Source organism: Durio zibethinus, chromosome 3 (genome assembly GCF_047325235.1).
Source record: "Durio zibethinus cultivar Kanyao isolate XHJ-2024 chromosome 3, ASM4732523v1, whole genome shotgun sequence".
NCBI lineage: Eukaryota > Viridiplantae > Streptophyta > Magnoliopsida > Malvales > Malvaceae > Durio > Durio zibethinus.
Window position 1 is genome coordinate 2,568,014 of NC_143164.1, and position 17,085 is coordinate 2,585,098.

Consider the following 17,085-nt stretch of genomic DNA (forward strand, 5'->3'; position numbering starts at 1 on the left):
AAGTTTTGTATCATTTATAAATGTTGATACTTTTCTTTTTTTATCCCCAAAATGTGCCCCTTTCCCACTTTCGAATTTAGTCACAAGAGAAATGGATCCAGCTTAAAATCTACTCAGTCATTTTGGACGCGTCCCTGCAGCTGTTAAAGTCTACAACCATTCAATCGTTTTGGCAAGCCTGAAAGATTTGATTGGAAGAAGAAAATGAAACCCACATTATACATTTTAATGACCAATGACATTGGGTTTTTACCAATCAGCACAACACAGCTGTCTGTCCAATCCATCAGAAATGAAATGAACATTATAAATGCTTTTGGCACCCACATATCTCACCACCAAATGAGGTCAATCTTATATCTTCTTACAAATCGAATCTTATGTTCCATCTGCCCTTCATGTCAACATCGAGGGTCCAATTATTTTCCCTAATCTGCAGATATGGAACCTGAAAGAGGAATTTTCACCAAAGAAAGAATAGAGGAGAGGATAAACGAAGGAATTTCAGAAGTTAATACAAGGCATAGGTTACTAGGAGTAGGAAAATATTCGAGTACAGAAGCAAAAATTGACTCTTGTTACTCAAATTGGATTTGAATGGATTCCACATCAAAATTAGTAATTTTGGTAGCACACAAATTGTCAATAAATATCTTCACGTTAAAAGAATTCACTAATATTAATCTTAGAGAATTCAAAGATAAATGGGTTACACGGTGTACTAGGATTCCAAATGCTCTAAAAGGTTGCATTTGGGTGTGATACTAAGATGTTCCAAAAATCAAAGTTCAGTAGCACATAGAAATTGAAAATCAGATGTTCCCCACTACAAACATTACTTGGAAATAAATATGCAAGCAAAATCCCAGAACTAAGACTAATGCATTCTAAAGGCTCTCTCTAAAACAAGCTGAAACTTGCTCAATTTTAAATAATGTTCAAATTGATCAAAAGACAGAACAGCAATAATAGATTGAACCAAGATTTAATGCATTTTTTTTTCCAAAGACCGTTTAAGTACATGTTTAAGTACCGTTTTTATAAAAAGGAATTACCTTCTCAGATACTTCATAGCCAAGTTTGAATCTAACATCTTGGTCTCTCTGGAAATTGATTATGCTAGAGGTAAATTCAGCAGCTCCTTCTGACTTCCTCTGTCATGGTAGTGGCATAAACTATTAGCAAAGGAAAGCGAGAACTATATATAACTAACCGAATTTTTCTCCCCCAAGAATCACTAGATTATAGGGAGCTGGATAGATGGCATCATTCCAACCAAAAGAAAAAAAAAAAGGAAGAAGTGTGTAAAATGTACGCATGAGCATCATTCAAATTTGACTTTTTGAGGAAAGATGAATCATATAAACCAAATATTAGCAGAATGATTCTTCAAATATCAAGTGCATTTAAAAAGAAACGCTTGAAAGCTTAAAGTCAGCACCGACCCCCTCGAATTCTTGGTCAACATCGTATCTTCCCTTGACAACGAAATTTACCAAACCATTGTTGGTTACAAGAAAAGACCTTTTTCCTCGCAACGTGTACTGCACCTTATCACACTTATCATAGCGCAATCCTACACCAAGGCTTGTATGTAACTAGAGAAAATTATCAGCCAGGTTAACAATAAAATTGGAAAAGAAAAGCTGAAGCTTTCATGAGAATGTTCTTAAAACAAGAGCATAGCTATAGGGGACAACATACATCAGGATAGAAGTGCCTTATCATTGCACAAAAGTTACTCGGGGCTCCAGTTCTGGTGTCTAGCTCGCCATAAACCTAATGTATAGATACAGAAGTAAGAAACCAATTACGACATAAAGATTGCTAAAAGAAAATGGATTCAAGATGCATATATGTACAATTCTCCTGTAATAACAACAAAAGCATGGGGTCAATTAAAAAAAAAAAAAAAGAAAACCTTTTTGGGTATTTGGAACGTCTTGCATTCAAGCTCAAATTTCAAATTTGAGCTGCCCAAATTGTTCAAATTTTGCACGCTGTGTGATGGATTTTCTACAGAAAATGCAGGAATTCTAGCACTTTGATACCCAATTAAAGGCATTAACGACAAAAGCATGGGGTCACTTAAAAATTAAAAAAAATAAAAAACCTTTTTGGGTATTTGGAATGTCTTGCATTCAAGCTCAAATCTCAAATTTGAGCTGTCCAAATTGTTCAAATTTTGCACGCTGTGTCATGGATTTTCTATGGAAAATGCAGGAATTCTAGCACTTTGATACGCAATTAAAGGCATTAACAGTCTGGCCAAGTTAAGCAAGCACATAGAAAAGAACATAACACAACGAAATGATACCAAAAAAAAAAAAAAGCTGGAAAGAAACGGTGAAGTTTTCAACTTTAATAATCTAAGTCCAGAAATGAAATCCTACATCTCAGGAATAGAAAGGAGGAGAAAAATTGAAAGAGCAAACAAAGTTGAAAAGCAGAAGGCTTTGAGAAAAATACCTGCAAATGGGTTTTGGAATCGATGGAGAACTTCTCCTTGGCGTGGATTCTTAGAGCTTTGGAATCTCCACTGTATCTCAACGAAGTCTCCATTTCTGTGTTTCCAGATTATAGTGTGGAAAGCCAAGGCTAAACCCGATTGCTTTAGTATATTATACTAAGCCCCAAAGAGGAGAGCCAGACCAATGCATAAGATTTGTTGTGGGCTAAAATGAAATGCTTGGGGTGGATGTATGTTATAAGCCCTAAACTAATTTTTATAAACGCTACCCTGCCCGTTCATCTATCAGTTTGAAACACTTATCTATATATCGATAAATAATACATCTTTTTTTTTTTTTTTTTTTGGATAAATTTCAAAAGTTTGGTTAATAAGACAAAAGTTGGTCTTCGTTAAAGGCAAAGTGTAGAGGGTTCTTAGTCAAAAAAATTTTTTTTTAAGTCCAAATTCAAGATATATTTTTAATTAATTAAACAAATAGATAGCCAATCAAGAGGAGTTGTTTATCAACAAATTAAGAAGCTTTGTCTTTATTAACTAGCTAATTAATCAGGTATTACAAAATAAATTTAATAGAATTGTATAGATTTTGTTGAGATAGGTTTTAATCAATTATGATCCATTGAATTTATTTATTAAGAGTTTTAATATGAAGAGAGTTATAGCGCAAAAGGAAGTCTCATTCAATATGTATAGTTTTGCATATGATAAAAGCATTAGAATTAAAATCAACAATCAACAATCAACCTCATTCAATATCCTACTACTTTCACTATGCATAACGAAGTTGGAATTCGTGATCTCATTCCAAACATTTTTTTATGCTTGCCTATTGAATCTCTAGTTCGATTCAAATGCGTAAACAAAGAGTGTAATCAGATAATCTCCAATCCAGGCTTCGTAGCCGATCATGCTATCAGAGATCCTTCAAAGCCACATGGTTTGTTTTGCTTCCCGCATTCTAATCCTGGAAATGTCATCTACATCCCTCTCTATTCTCAACAAAAACCCAACTATTTCTCGGCTTTCCCTTCCATTGAAGCTTCTTGCAATGGCCTTTTTCTTCACGTTCCCTCTCAAACACCCCAGTTCTTCACTGTTTTTAATCCCACTACCAAAAAGTTTCAGCTTATACTGAGGCCAAAAGGATATAATAATTATCCTCTAAGCCACAATAAACACAATCTTGGTCTGGCTTATGATCCCATTCTTTTCTCCTGGCATGACTACAAGGTAGTTCATATTTTTGTTATTGATCTAGACTTAATACGAGGGAATCAAGTGTATGGGTTTGAGATATTCTCATCCAGTCTCAATTCATGGAAAATGTCCAAGTCAAGACTGAGGTGTCTATCAGGTCAAACCTACCAAACTGAAGCTGTGTACTTGGATGGAATTCTTCACTGGATTAGGGAGTGTGGCGACATTGTTGCCTTCAATGTAAAGACAGAAGACGCACGAATTATTCCCATGCCTCATACACTGAGACTCAAAATGATTGAGTACCAAAATAGGAAGCCATGGTTCGGGCTTGCCAAAGGGTTGGTCTCTGTGGTTTATCTTTCAAGGTCAGAATTTGTTGTTTGGGTCCTCCACGATTATGATAACTGCAAGTGGGGTTGCGTTAGAATCCACATACCATCTTTATCATCGAGGAAAGATTTATACGTCATATTCTTTGACGGTGAATGGGTTGTATTTAGGGGAAGGGACAGGGGAAGTGTGATCTCTATGTATAACGTAAAATCAAATAAGTGGAAGAAGATTGAGGCAAGTTATGATGATGATGATGATGATGACGAGAATGAGGACGTTTACATTCCCTTCATTCCTACCATAGTCGAAATGAGTACTACTTTATCAACTGCCGATCACTCTATTAATTATCTCAGTACAAGTTGAAGTTGCAAAATCTCCAAATTCCAGGCGAGAAAAGCAGACCAAGAGGAGGAAAACAATATATACAGGACCATGAGAAGCAGAATATGCATATGCATTATCTAGAAAATTAATTTTATGTTTTGTTTCTTAGAATTCTCCACTTTTTCCCCCTTCTTTAGAGTACTATATAATATATCTCCAATCTTTTCATTTTTTGGTCAATAATATCTCGTATCTTCAATGCTAGTTTCTGAAACAAACGAGATACAAAACAATATATATAGAAATACTGCTCCGCTTGAGTCAGAGTTACAGCTTCTGATTGTTATTATCAAAAAGCAAACAGTGGTTAAATGAAACTGTCATTCCTGCAATAAGATGGTAAAGACAAGGGGTAAAACCCTCTGGATAACGAGGTCATTCCCCTTGCCCAAGTAATTGTTTGAAATTGTAAAGCTAATCGTTTCAGTTTGCTTCAAAGAAAGAAAGAAGGAAAAAAACTGCTCTGAATTGACAACTAAATTGCATACACGTTTGGAACCTAAAACCTGCAGCAGATATCCACAAGCAGCACAGGAAAGTAATCCAAATTAAATGAAAATATGAACTTCTAACAGGAGCTATTTCAAAAACCAAATTACTGTCCGTTATTTTGGTACTCAAAGGGCCTTGGCAACCTAGATGAAAATTGCTTTTGTTGAGAATCACTAGGAACAAAGATAGGTAGCTGGCACAGTGGCAAGAAAAGAAACAGCATGTGCGGAGGGCCTGTAATCATTTGAGAAAAAATGTTAGGGCAAAACCCATGGCAACCAAGGTTTTCATTCATTCTTAGACAAGCGAAACACTAGCAGTAATGTATTTCAACTAGACCTCTGGGAAACTGGAAGCATACATACATTTACAGAACACTCTTTAGGACTAGGAAGCTTTTGCTTCTCAATACCCACAAATATCTGAGGTTTAAGTCAAAATTCACTCTTTGCAGCTTGCAAAATAGATTTTAATGCTATATGTTTTTCTTGGGAAACTCTGCAAATTTTTTTTCTTTTACAAAAAATTCAAGTTAGATACATTTATCAGTCTTTTATGTCAAAATAATATGTTTTATAATTTAAAATAAGTGATTGTAAATTATATATTCGTGATATTCCTAATAAATTATTAAAGGTAAAACTCAAACATAAGATTTTTTCGTAAAAAAATAAAATACTTTAACCAATTGAACCAATCACTTATTAATATTTTTATTTTTTTTTTTTCAATAATAAAGCATACCGTATATTTTTTAAGCTTTAAAAAAATATTAGACTTAAATGAAATTTGTAAATTTTTTTATTAAAAATAATTTAATAAAAATTTTAATTTAAATTAATAAAAATTAATAATTTATAAAAATTATTTAAAATAATTTTTTAATTCAAATTTTATAAGTAATTATTCAATTATAAAAAATTTATCAATATTTTTAATAAAATTAATTATTTAAAATACACAAAAATTTATTAAAAAATTTATAAATTTTACATTCTTAATTTATATATGTAACAAGGCTTTTAATATATAAATTTTATTTAATCAATTTTAATAAAATAAATTTGACAAATTTAATCTAGTTTTTCTCGGGCATAGAATTCACATATAATGGCCTTTTTTAAATAATAAAAAAAAAAAAAGGAGGAAAGAAAGAATTAGGTATGTATATATATATATATATACATATATATATATATATATATTGTATGGAAAAAAAAAGATGGTAGTCAGAATAAATTGGGCCGGGACTGTTAGGGCCAGGGCCAACAAGGGGAGGAGGCATAAATGAAGGGCATGGAAAGCATGAATAAATTTTCGTTGTCTAGCATAGATCTCATCGAACTCTTAACTAGCTTACTTGTTTGTTTCCCTGTTTAATTTATGTTCGTCAAACTCAACTCTCAACTGCCTGCCTTGTTTCTTTTTCTTGCATTTCTCTCACTTTTGTTTGTATTTTCCACTTTCACAGAATGACTATCCTTTCTAATTCTTTGGTTTTACCCACAAATCTTCCACTCCACCTGTCTTCTGGTAATAACCTTCTTCATCTCTCGCTATTTTACATTTTTTTTTTTATGGAATACGATTCAACTTCCAATGCATCATAATCTCCTCTTTTTCTTGCTCAAGCCAAGGGATTTATTGCAGTAGCTAAAATCTTTTAGCAGCAATTGACTTGGCGAATTTAATACTATTTCATGTACCTACACTGGCCTTTATGTTGTCTGCCCTAAACTCTACTTTTTTTTTTTTCATTTTTTATTCTGTGAAAAGGGTATTAATGGAGTTTAAAAAAAAAAAAAAAGAAATACAACCCATATTCTCTGTTTCCGTGGACTTTGATTCATAATATTGAAACTGTCGATGGGTCATGGGATAATTGCGGCGTCCTCCAAGGCTGTCCGTTCTAAAGTAATTGGCTAATTGCAATATAGTGCTGCAGATTCTTTTGCGGTTGAAATGCCTCGAGTAATGATGGTCTTGCTTGTCTGTGAAAGCTTGAGATTTTGTTAATAATAAGGTTAATCAGGGCCTGCAATAAGTTGTATTCGTTAATCTTTTTCTTTCAGATTGTTTCACCAAACCTACGCAATTTTTTTTCTTAAATCATATTGTGATTGTCCATTTTACTTTATCAGAGTAGCTTTTGTTCTCAAAACCTCTTCAATGAGGGCAACTTTAGATTGCCACCTATATCAATAAAAGTTGTTTGTGATTCAATTTCTTATATTTCTAATTAGCATATATATATATATATATATATATATAGTTTGGCATGTCATTAAACCTGAGGGAAACAATTGACTGCAAGTGCTGTCAGCTAAAGACGAAAGGGAGATGCCAATAGGATTTGCTTTAATTCCATTTTCTATTACATGTCTACGCCAAGGCCGTGTTTTGTACATTTGCAAGTGAACCATCTTTTTGGTTTTAGAAGTTTTGAAAGATTGTTCATTACCTTCTCTGCCAAATTTGTTTTGCTAGGCTCTCATCTAAAGCCAGCAGATCAAAGCTTTGGGAGTGCCAGCCCCACCAACTTGTCATTCAATTCTAATCGTTTAGGGAAACTCCATCTTTCTACATCTAGCAGGCCACTGATGGTTCAAGCTTTGTACAGGTATCAGTTTTGACAGAATTTGGAGCGTAAGAATGCATTATATCACTTGTGTATCTGGGAGCTACTGAGAAAAGCATTGTCAACTAAATGCTTAAGTTTTTTGTGTATGTGTGTGTATTCCAGTTCCCTCTTTTGAGTTGTTTTTGGATCTTCTGTAGGGGACATTAACATTTAATATTACCTAAGGCATAATGGAAACACTCTGCCTTTTGTGTTCTTTCAGTGATGGTGAAAGGCTAAGCAGTGCAAGCATCTTTGTTGGAGGTTTTGTTTTGGGAGGACTACTGGTTGGTGCACTTGGATGTGTATTTGCTCCTCAGGTGATGTTGGATTTGCAAATGGATGCAAAATTGTACTAAATATCTCCTTTCACCATTATGTATATTTGTTATTTGATCAACTAAAAAGGCCCCCCATATATTTATCAATGAGTTACTGGTTACACTTTACATCCATTGTTCCAGAAATATATCTTTCCTGATTTTTCCCTTTTGGATGATTAAAACCTACAGTCCAGAAACGTGGGAACTATTATTGGTATGGCTATATGTATTTCTTTATTATTCTTCTGCATGACTTATATGATGGTCAATTTGGGTGAGTGAAATTCTTCTCCTGTTTGCCCTCTATAGATCAGCAAGGCACTAGCGGGAGTCGATAGGAAGGATCTTATGAAGAGGCTACCTAAATTCATATATGATGAGGAAAAAGCTTTGGAGGTGAGCACGAAGTTTGTTGAGAATTATTGCCCCTTAAGGAATATGAAATGGCCTGAATATTGTGTGCTTTGAAGTTAAAGCATCTATGTAATAAACATGTGTACTTTAAAGTATATAGGTGAATAAATGGCATTTGTTCCACAGAAAACACGGAAGATACTGACTGAGAAGATTGCTCAGTTGAACTCTGCCATTGATGATGTTTCTGCTCAGCTTCGATCTGAGGATGCCCCAAATGGAGTTGCTATGAACACTGATGAAATTGAAGCTGCCATATGAATTGCCTTGCGATTCACATTGTGGTTTAACTGGTCTTGTTATCCATGTTAAGAAATAATAGGTGAATATTTATTATAATTTTCTTGTTTTCACGGCAAACAGTGTAACTTGTTCTTTTGAATATGTGGTTGTTGTTGCCCATATACATGAATGCTGGCAATTTTGCCATACATGAAGGTAAAGATGGTCAAGGTTTGCCCCAAGTTTTAAAAGAGTAACATTTGAGGTGCTTCCTAGTTTTAGAAATTGGTTTCCTAAAACTTAATTTGCTACTTGGAACAATCTTACTTCAAATAAATATCTTCTTTATGAATATCTCCTGTAATTGATGCATCGTTTGGTGTTGGGGAGAAATTATGCATTGGGTACACTGAAATGGACATTTGAGGCAGAGGAAAATTTTGACGTAAAATTCACTCATGAAGTGACTAAATGAATGAATTTGCCCTGTTCCATCTTAGTACAATGCCGCTGGCTCTTCACCCCTATCATTTGAGACCAATCTCTTTTGTTTGGAAATAGAATGTTCCTCTTTCTCATGTGTATCATAAAGGAATGGGGTTGCCTAGTTCTGCAAGGTAAGAAGTTGGATGCTGCGTTTCATTCGTCTTATTATTAGCCTCAACATATTTGACTATATCCTAGAAACGTGAAATGACATAGATATTTAATTTCCTCTGAACCTTCACCACCATCCAAAATGAACTCCTCGTAGCCAGAAAACTTGCTTGTAAAAATCTGGTGTACTGGTCCCATTGAGCCTGAGGCCGGCCTTTCTCTCTTGACCATTTAAAAGCAACAAGTTACGTTCAGAACACAGTGACTACGTCCGATACGTAGATGAAGTAGATTTTTTATTTCCCACAATTTGTTTGTGGTGATTTTAATATTATACTTAAGCATTCTGAATACAGTGCAAGGGTACTTTAGGAAAAATAAGAACGGATGAAGGAGCTGTGGCTCAAATCATGAGATGAGTTCTCGGACACAATCTTATCACATATTTCTGCGTACACCATATTCACCACACATTTCTTTAACTCACTCTCAACCATAATTTGTATGCTAATATGTATTTTAAGAATAATACTAAATATATTAACTGAAACACCAATTTCAGCTGTACAAATAATCCAGAGGAAGTTGATCTTTCGATTTTACTTGCAGCCAATAGCCATGGCCACTCACGCAGCTCTAGCTCCTTCAAGAATTCCTGCCAGCACCAGGCTTCCATCTAAGAGCACTCACTCTTTCCCCACTCAATGCTCCTCCAAGGTCCCTCTCTTTCTTCAGGTGTTGGCATGTAGTTTTGTTGCTCTTTTGCTTCTGGGATATTCATTTCAGCTTTGTTGTGCAGAGACTGGAAGTTGCTGAATTCTCTGGGCTTCGATCCAGCTCATTCGTGACCTTTGCCAAGAATGTTAGAGAAGCATCCTTTTTCGATGTGGTGGCTACCCAACTTGCTCCTAAGGTTCAGTCACTGTTCACCATTTCTTTTTTGAGTTTTTTGGTAGTTGTAAATATATAAATTCATCTGTAGAGATAAGATCGCTTGTAGTTTTACTTTTTCGTCAGCAAATCAATGTTTCATTGAATAACATTAAACGTTATGGATCAAAAATTATGGATTTATGGGTCCATAGGCCAGCTCTTGGTAGTCTTACGGTGCTTAAACTTTGATATGGCCAAGTTTGAAGTTGTTACGTACTGATGCTTCACCAATTTCCTGGGCTTCAGAATAGGCCACATAAAATGGAAAAAGTTTTACCCACTTTCAGCAATTCAGCAAATGAATGTTTCATTGAATAACGTTAAACGTTCTGGAGCAAAAATTATGGATTTATGGGTCCATAGGCTAGCTCTTGGTAGTCTTACTGTGCTTAAACTTTGATATGGCCAAGTTTGAAGTTGTTACGTACTGATGCTTCACCAAGTAATCTGCCAAGTTAATTCTTTCTCCAAATCATCTGGTTTCCTGGGCTTCAGAATAGGCCACATAAAATGGAAAAAGTTTTACCCACTTTCAGCAATAAGCTTGGTTATGTAGTTCAGCAAATGAATGTTTCATTGAATAACATTAAACCTTCTGGAGCAAAAATTATGGATTTATGGGTCCATAGGCCAGCTCTTGGTGGTCTTACTGTGCTTAAAGTTTGATATGGCCAAGTTTGAAGTTGTTACGCACTGATGCTTCACCAAGTAATCTGCCAAGTTAATTCTTTCTCCAAATCATCAGGTTTCCTGGGCTTCATAATAGGCCACATAAAATGGAAAGAGTTTTACCCACTTTCAGCAATAAGCTAGGTTTATGTAGTTCAGCATTAGATAACCAACAGAAAAAACTAAAATGATCTCTCTCTCTCTCTCTCTCTCTCTCTCATATATATATATATATATATATATATAGTTTTTTTGCAAAGCTCATCATTTCCTAATGACTATATGGTACTGAACTTGAACTGTTTTGAAATTTAGACTGTAGGATCAACTCCTCTTAGGGGGGAAATAGTTGCCAAACTGAAGGTTGCAATCAATGGATTCGGACGCATAGGGAGGAACTTCCTCCGATGCTGGCATGGCAGGGAGAACTCACCGCTAGACGTAGTTGTTGTTAATGACAGTGGTGGTGTAAAGAATGTAAGTTACTGAAACTTGCCATGTTTTTTAAGGGTCAACCTATGAGTTTTGGTTAGTTTCATTTACTAACCAGGATATATATAAAATACAAAAACAGGCTTCACACTTGCTGAAATATGATTCAATGCTGGGAACTTTCAAAGCTGAGGTGAAAATAGTTGATAATGAAACTATCAGTGTGGACGGTAGGCCCATCAAGGTAGTCTCTAACAGGGACCCTCTCAAGCTTCCTTGGGCGGAACTTGGCATTGACATTGTTATCGAGGTAGGTTGGTTTTGGCTTTGGCCTCCAGGGAAAGATTGGTATCGTGACCATAAAGAATTTCAAAGCATGGATATACCAAACAATTTATAGCTTTCCTGTGTACCACTTTTCTAAGAGTATTAAAGACAATTGAATAATTTGACATGCTTTTGACAGGGAACAGGAGTCTTTGTAGATGGCCCTGGAGCTGGAAAGCACATACAAGCTGGTGCGAAAAAAGTTATCATAACCGCTCCGGCTAAAGGTGCAGACATTCCAACTTATGTTGTTGGGGTCAATGAAGGGGATTATGACCACGAGGTCTCAAACATCATAAGGTCAGTTCTGAATAAAGTGTTGTCTGCTAATAAAGCAGTCTGGATAATCATTTGCCATTTCTTTGTTGATCTAGTGGATTAGATTTGATTGCTGTTTTGTACTTGCAGCAATGCCTCATGCACCACAAATTGCTTGGCTCCTTTCGTGAAAGTAATGGATGAAGAATTTGGTAAGCATTATTCATATTCATATACCATATCACAGCTTAAACATTTGGGGATCGAATTTGTTTTAGTTGTTTAGGTTAATTGCCTGCGCTCACAGTTCAAGATTTTCTTATTTTCTTTGATACCAAAACGAATTTGCAGGCATTGTCAAGGGTACAATGACAACCACCCATTCTTACACCGGTGACCAGGTAATCACACAAGTTAACAAACACTCTACTGATGAACTCAGAAGTTGCACATTCTCAACAATTAGGTTTTTATATGATAGATTAAATGTCAAAGTAATTGATTCAGAAAATAAGAAAACTAAAATTATGGCTTGTGATTGTCCAGAGGCTCTTGGATGCTTCACACCGTGACTTGAGAAGAGCCAGGGCCGCAGCATTGAACATTGTACCAACAAGCACGGGTGCTGCCAAGGCTGTCTCTCTTGTGCTTCCTCAGCTAAAGGGCAAGCTCAATGGCATTGCACTTCGTGTGCCAACACCTAATGTATCAGTTGTTGACCTTGTTGTGAATGTTGAGAAGAAGGGTATTAGCGCTGAGGATGTGAACGCTGCCTTCAGAAAGGCAGTTGAGGGGCCATTGAAGGGCGTATTGGACGTGTGTGATGTTCCTCTTGTCTCAGTGGACTTTAGGTGCTCTGATGTTTCTTCCACCATTGACTCATCATTGACCATGGTCATGGGAGATGACATGGTCAAGGTGGTGGCCTGGTATGACAATGAATGGGGATACAGGTAAGCTTAAAACAAGCAATCTAAGTAATTGAAAATGATGGTTATTGGTCAAGCTTTTTTCCTTTTGTACCTAAATAGCTGTGACTACGAGATTCTTTATTTGTGATCTGCAGCCAAAGGGTTGTTGATTTGGCAAACTTGGTGGCAAGTAAGTGGCCTGGCATGCCTGCAGCGGGAAGTGGTGACCCCTTGGAGGATTTCTGTAAGACAAACCCAGCTGACGAGGAATGCAAAGTTTACGAGGCTTAAATTGTCACAATTTTTCATTTTTCATTTCTTAATTTGTTTAATTTCCAGCTGGTGGTATAGTGGCCAAGGTTTTTAAATGTTCATGTTAACTAGCTAAAACAGAAAAACTCATTTGTAATTACAGCTGAGTGACATGAACAGAACAGAATGATGAGATAACATTTCAACGCAGCTATCAAAAGCTGCAATGATCTTTGGATTTAATAACTTGTAGCTATGGATTGCACCCGTGGTTTCTTTGACATTCTAAAACTCGTGGGGATTAGTTGGTGGATAAGATTACAATAAAATAGAATAAAATAATATTTTAAATAAAAATTAATTAAATAAAATTATTTTATTTTAAGTTTATATAATTTTATTTATTGATTGAAATTATTTTTTTAAGTTTATATAATTTTATTTATTGATTGAAATTATTTTTTTAAGTTTATATAATTTAAATTATTAGTATAATTTTTAAAAATATAATAAAATATGTAAGTTTAATCTCATAAATTATAAATAATTTTTTTTTTACTTTAAGAAGATGAGTCATTTTATTTCAAGCATATAATTAATTTTTTTGTAATTTATATATAAATTAAATATATTATAAAGTGACAATAATCTTATCTGTAATTTTATGCATTATACATTATTTAAATTCCTTGAAATATATGTATAGGATGTTCTGATGTGATGGACAGAGTTAGAAATCCGATAGAAATGGGTTAAGCCCACCCAAGCACCTATTTAATAGTGGAAATGAGTAGAGAAGAAAATGTAAGTAGTTGTGTGTTTAAAGTTTTCAGTGAAGACAGAGAGCCCGGGTCCCAAGTACTAAAAAAAAAATAAAGATGGATAGCAATGCATGGATGCAATATAATCCAAATAGCTAGATGATTGATTGTATGTGTAAACTCAACAAATATATAAATATATATTATAGATATCATTTTTTATTTTATTTTATTTTATTATATATAAAAGTGTAAACTTCAAAATTATTAATAGTTATCGACTTAAATCTCGTTATAAAATTTTAAATTAACATAATCATCTTTAAATATATAATTTTTATTAATTTATTTAAATTTAGTTTAAATCAACTAGAATTAAAAATAAAGTTTATGAGAAATTAAATTACTTAAAATTTTAAAATTTTAATTTTAAATGTTAATAGTGATTGACCAAAATATTTTTAGTAATTTTTTATAAATTTAATTTAAATGAATTTTTCATTATTAGATTTTTTTATAATTAAACTAAAAAAATACTTAAAGTTACTGATTAAACTCTTAATAAAACTTTAATTTCGAAAATATTAAAAGTAATTGATTAAAATACTATTAATAATTTTTTTATAAATTTTAATTTAAATGATTTTACTTTTATTGTTAAACTTTTTTTCATAAGTAAAATAATTTTTCACATCAAATGAAAATACAAATAAAATAACATAAAAACTTAACGTGCATAGGAATAAAACAATTATATAAAATTTATTTTCTTAGTTGTTGTAAAAATAATTATATATGCAGTTTATATTGATAAATAAATTCATGAAAAATAATCATAATTAAGTCATATAAGCATATTTGTTTTTTTTTTTTTTTTGCCTTTCAATTTTTTATTTTAATATATTAACTATATATATGTATGATAATAATTTTATTATTTATATGTTTTATGAGTTAATTATTTGATCATTAATAATATAATTAAATCTTTTTAGTCCTCGAAATAATTTTTAATATATCATTCTTACACTATAGTATGACTTTTATAATTATTTTTTTTTTGTATTTTTTTCTTTAAAATTTTATAATTATTATTCTCCTGAATAAAAATTAATATTAAATCAAATGCAAATCAATTACACCATTTTGGCCAATAATTAGTACTACGTGATTCATTGAAAACTTTAATTGAACTTTTCACCCATAAAATTAGATAATTCAAGAGATAATAAGCTATCTGTAGCTTAAAATTGGGTTTCATTAAATTATCATAAGAATTGTTCACCTTAATTGAAACAATAGTTAATTTAATTTTCTCTAAACTTTTAACTTAATATGCTTATATATGATAATTTATATCTTAAGATTATTTAATCTTTCTAAATTATATTCAAATGCCGTTTTTCTTAATCATTCAAGCAGTTGAAAGACCTAACGTGATTTATTTTAAGTAAAAAATTATCAAGTAAAATTAATTATTTTTTATGAATTCTTTTAAAGTGCGATAAAATTCTTTAAAACTATCTTTTGAATGTTTTTATACCAAAATTACATGTATTCATGAAAATTTATTTATTAATGCTGAAAATGAAACCATTATAAATTGTATAGGTATTACATAACAAGTTTGTTATTTTTAAAATTGAAATTTTCTTAATAAAACATAATAAGTACCAACATTAAGAATTATTTTATTTTATTTTTTAAAATTATGTATTTTAATATTTTTATATAATAAAAATTTATGTATAATAAAATTTTTTAAATAAAAGAAAATCTAAGTTTTCAATTGATGGAACGTACAATTACGTTCATATGATAAAAGAAGGTTATCCTAAGTAAAAAATGAGACTAAAGATTGATTGGTTATGCTTAACTTCATCTTTTCATATAATAAGAAAGGTTAGTATTATATGATATTCAATGACAAATATACAAATATATTGGTTTCAAATTCCTTTAGGATTAATATAAAACTCTTTTATTTGAAAAAAAAAATATTGTATACTCTTTCATTTTCTCCTTTATGTTAGTTTAAAAATACTCATTGTTATATCAAAATTTTTAAAGTTGTCATATTAGGTAACATTTGTTTAAAAGAATTAAAATTTATTGAATTAATTATCACTATTACATTTAATATGAAAATATTATTGTAAATTATAATTTAACTAAACTTAAAAATGATTTAAAGGCATTCATCAGTAAAATTCATTTGATAAATCTTTATTTAGTTATATATTTAGTATTTTAAATCATTTTAAATTTTAAATTTTCATAATTTCGAGTTAGATTTTAAACTTAGGATCAGCAACCAATTAGGTTGAGTTAAGTTTTATCATTTAGTTCTATTTATAGTATACTTAATTATTCACTTGTGCAACTGAGCAAATTTAACTCAATAATTGGTGCATGTTTCTCTTTATTTAAGAAGTTATCTTCAAATGCCTTAAATCCAAATAAAGAACATATACTCAATTACTTATAATTGTAATTTTATTTTAGAAATATTTTTAAAATTAATTAACTAATTCAACCACAAAAATAAAAAAATAAGACATTAAAAAATTATGAAAAAAAATCTAAATAAGGAATTTTTAAATTATTAGGTAAGATGAATAAGAAATATTAGATTTTTGTTAGGTTACTATTTCGATTCAGATTTTAGTTATGTTCAATTATTTTGAGTTTTAAATAACTACTAAGTTATTGACTTTTAAAATCAATTGAAATCGAGTCAAGTCATTTCATTTTTATAATTATGTGTGTTATATTGTTTTTAATTAAATTAAAATTTAAAATCAATAAAAATTTTATTTATACTCAATTTGAGTTTTGGATTGTTTTAAGTTTTAGTTAATTAATATATGTTATTTTAGCTATATTTTTATGATATCGATATAAAATTTCAAAATAGAATAAAAACACAACACCATGAAAATTTAAGTGCAAAAATATAAAGATACTAGTAATAACTAAAGAAGAAAATCCTTATCCAAGTCCTACAGAGATTAAAAGATAAATCTTCTTTTAAAGATTTGAAATTTATATTACAAAAATATTAATCTAGATCAACGAGTTTATGATCGTTTATTTGTTGATAAAGTTGTTGTTATATGGGTTGAGGAAAACAATTCAAACATTTCATTTGAAAAAAAATCATAGTTCATACTTATTAAGGATGATAACATAAAGTTAAACATTGTTTGAGTTGTTATGACCCTTTACAATATTCTTTATTCTTTTCAAATGGAGAAGTTGATTGGTATCAAAATATTAAAAAGTCATTTGGAATGATGATAACAATAATAAAGTAATAATTAAAAATACTTCATCTTTTTGTTTAATAGAAGAAAATTTTAATGCAAAATGCAAAGGTAATTATTGTGAATTTAATATTTTTTAAAATTGTAGCTTGTATATACAATTGGTGATAGAAATATAAGGCAAAATTTATTACTTCTATTAGTGACAGAATACT

General features: G+C 31.6%; 4 protein-coding genes across 8 annotated transcripts; 3 read left to right on the forward strand and 1 right to left on the reverse strand.

Moving 5' to 3' along the window:
- Positions 1 to 191: 191 nt before the first annotated feature.
- On the reverse strand, positions 192 to 2,683 carry LOC111279616 (outer envelope pore protein 21, chloroplastic-like). Its single transcript, XM_022866943.2, has 5 exons — positions 2,470 to 2,683; positions 1,705 to 1,779; positions 1,446 to 1,598; positions 1,056 to 1,154; positions 192 to 448 (listed from the first exon to the last, which is right to left on the reverse strand). The coding sequence occupies exons 1-5, from the start codon at positions 2,560 to 2,562 to the stop codon at positions 365 to 367; spliced, it is 504 nt and encodes a 167-aa protein (XP_022722678.2). The 5' UTR covers positions 2,563 to 2,683; the 3' UTR covers positions 192 to 364.
- Positions 2,684 to 3,244: 561 nt separating this feature from the next.
- LOC111311288 (F-box protein At1g20360-like) lies at positions 3,245 to 4,708 on the forward strand. Its single transcript, XM_022914391.2, has 2 exons — positions 3,245 to 4,361; positions 4,599 to 4,708. Exons 1-2 carry the CDS (start codon positions 3,245 to 3,247, stop codon positions 4,706 to 4,708), a joined length of 1,227 nt encoding a protein of 408 aa, XP_022770126.2.
- A 1,498-nt stretch (positions 4,709 to 6,206) lies between these two features.
- Positions 6,207 to 8,644, forward strand: LOC111282159 (uncharacterized). 5 transcript variants are annotated; one of them, XM_022870500.2, is made up of 7 exons: positions 6,207 to 6,270; positions 6,357 to 6,418; positions 7,373 to 7,505; positions 7,729 to 7,857; positions 7,970 to 8,042; positions 8,138 to 8,224; positions 8,369 to 8,644. In XM_022870500.2, the coding sequence occupies exons 2-7, from the start codon at positions 6,358 to 6,360 to the stop codon at positions 8,501 to 8,503; spliced, it is 618 nt and encodes a 205-aa protein (XP_022726235.2). In that variant the 5' UTR covers positions 6,207 to 6,270; position 6,357; the 3' UTR covers positions 8,504 to 8,644. The 5 variants fall into 5 exon arrangements, with proteins under 5 accessions (XP_022726235.2, XP_089614129.1, XP_089614130.1 ...); XM_089758003.1 differs by having other exon boundaries at positions 6,254 to 6,418; positions 8,343 to 8,644; XM_089758004.1 differs by having other exon boundaries at positions 6,254 to 6,418; positions 8,336 to 8,473.
- An 815-nt stretch (positions 8,645 to 9,459) lies between these two features.
- On the forward strand, positions 9,460 to 13,124 carry LOC111280876 (glyceraldehyde-3-phosphate dehydrogenase B, chloroplastic-like). Its single transcript, XM_022868771.2, has 9 exons — positions 9,460 to 9,778; positions 9,861 to 9,974; positions 10,979 to 11,140; positions 11,238 to 11,405; positions 11,562 to 11,722; positions 11,831 to 11,892; positions 12,032 to 12,081; positions 12,227 to 12,633; positions 12,747 to 13,124. Exons 1-9 carry the CDS (start codon positions 9,566 to 9,568, stop codon positions 12,880 to 12,882), a joined length of 1,473 nt encoding a protein of 490 aa, XP_022724506.2. The 5' UTR covers positions 9,460 to 9,565; the 3' UTR covers positions 12,883 to 13,124.
- The last annotated feature ends 3,961 nt before the right edge of the window (positions 13,125 to 17,085 follow it).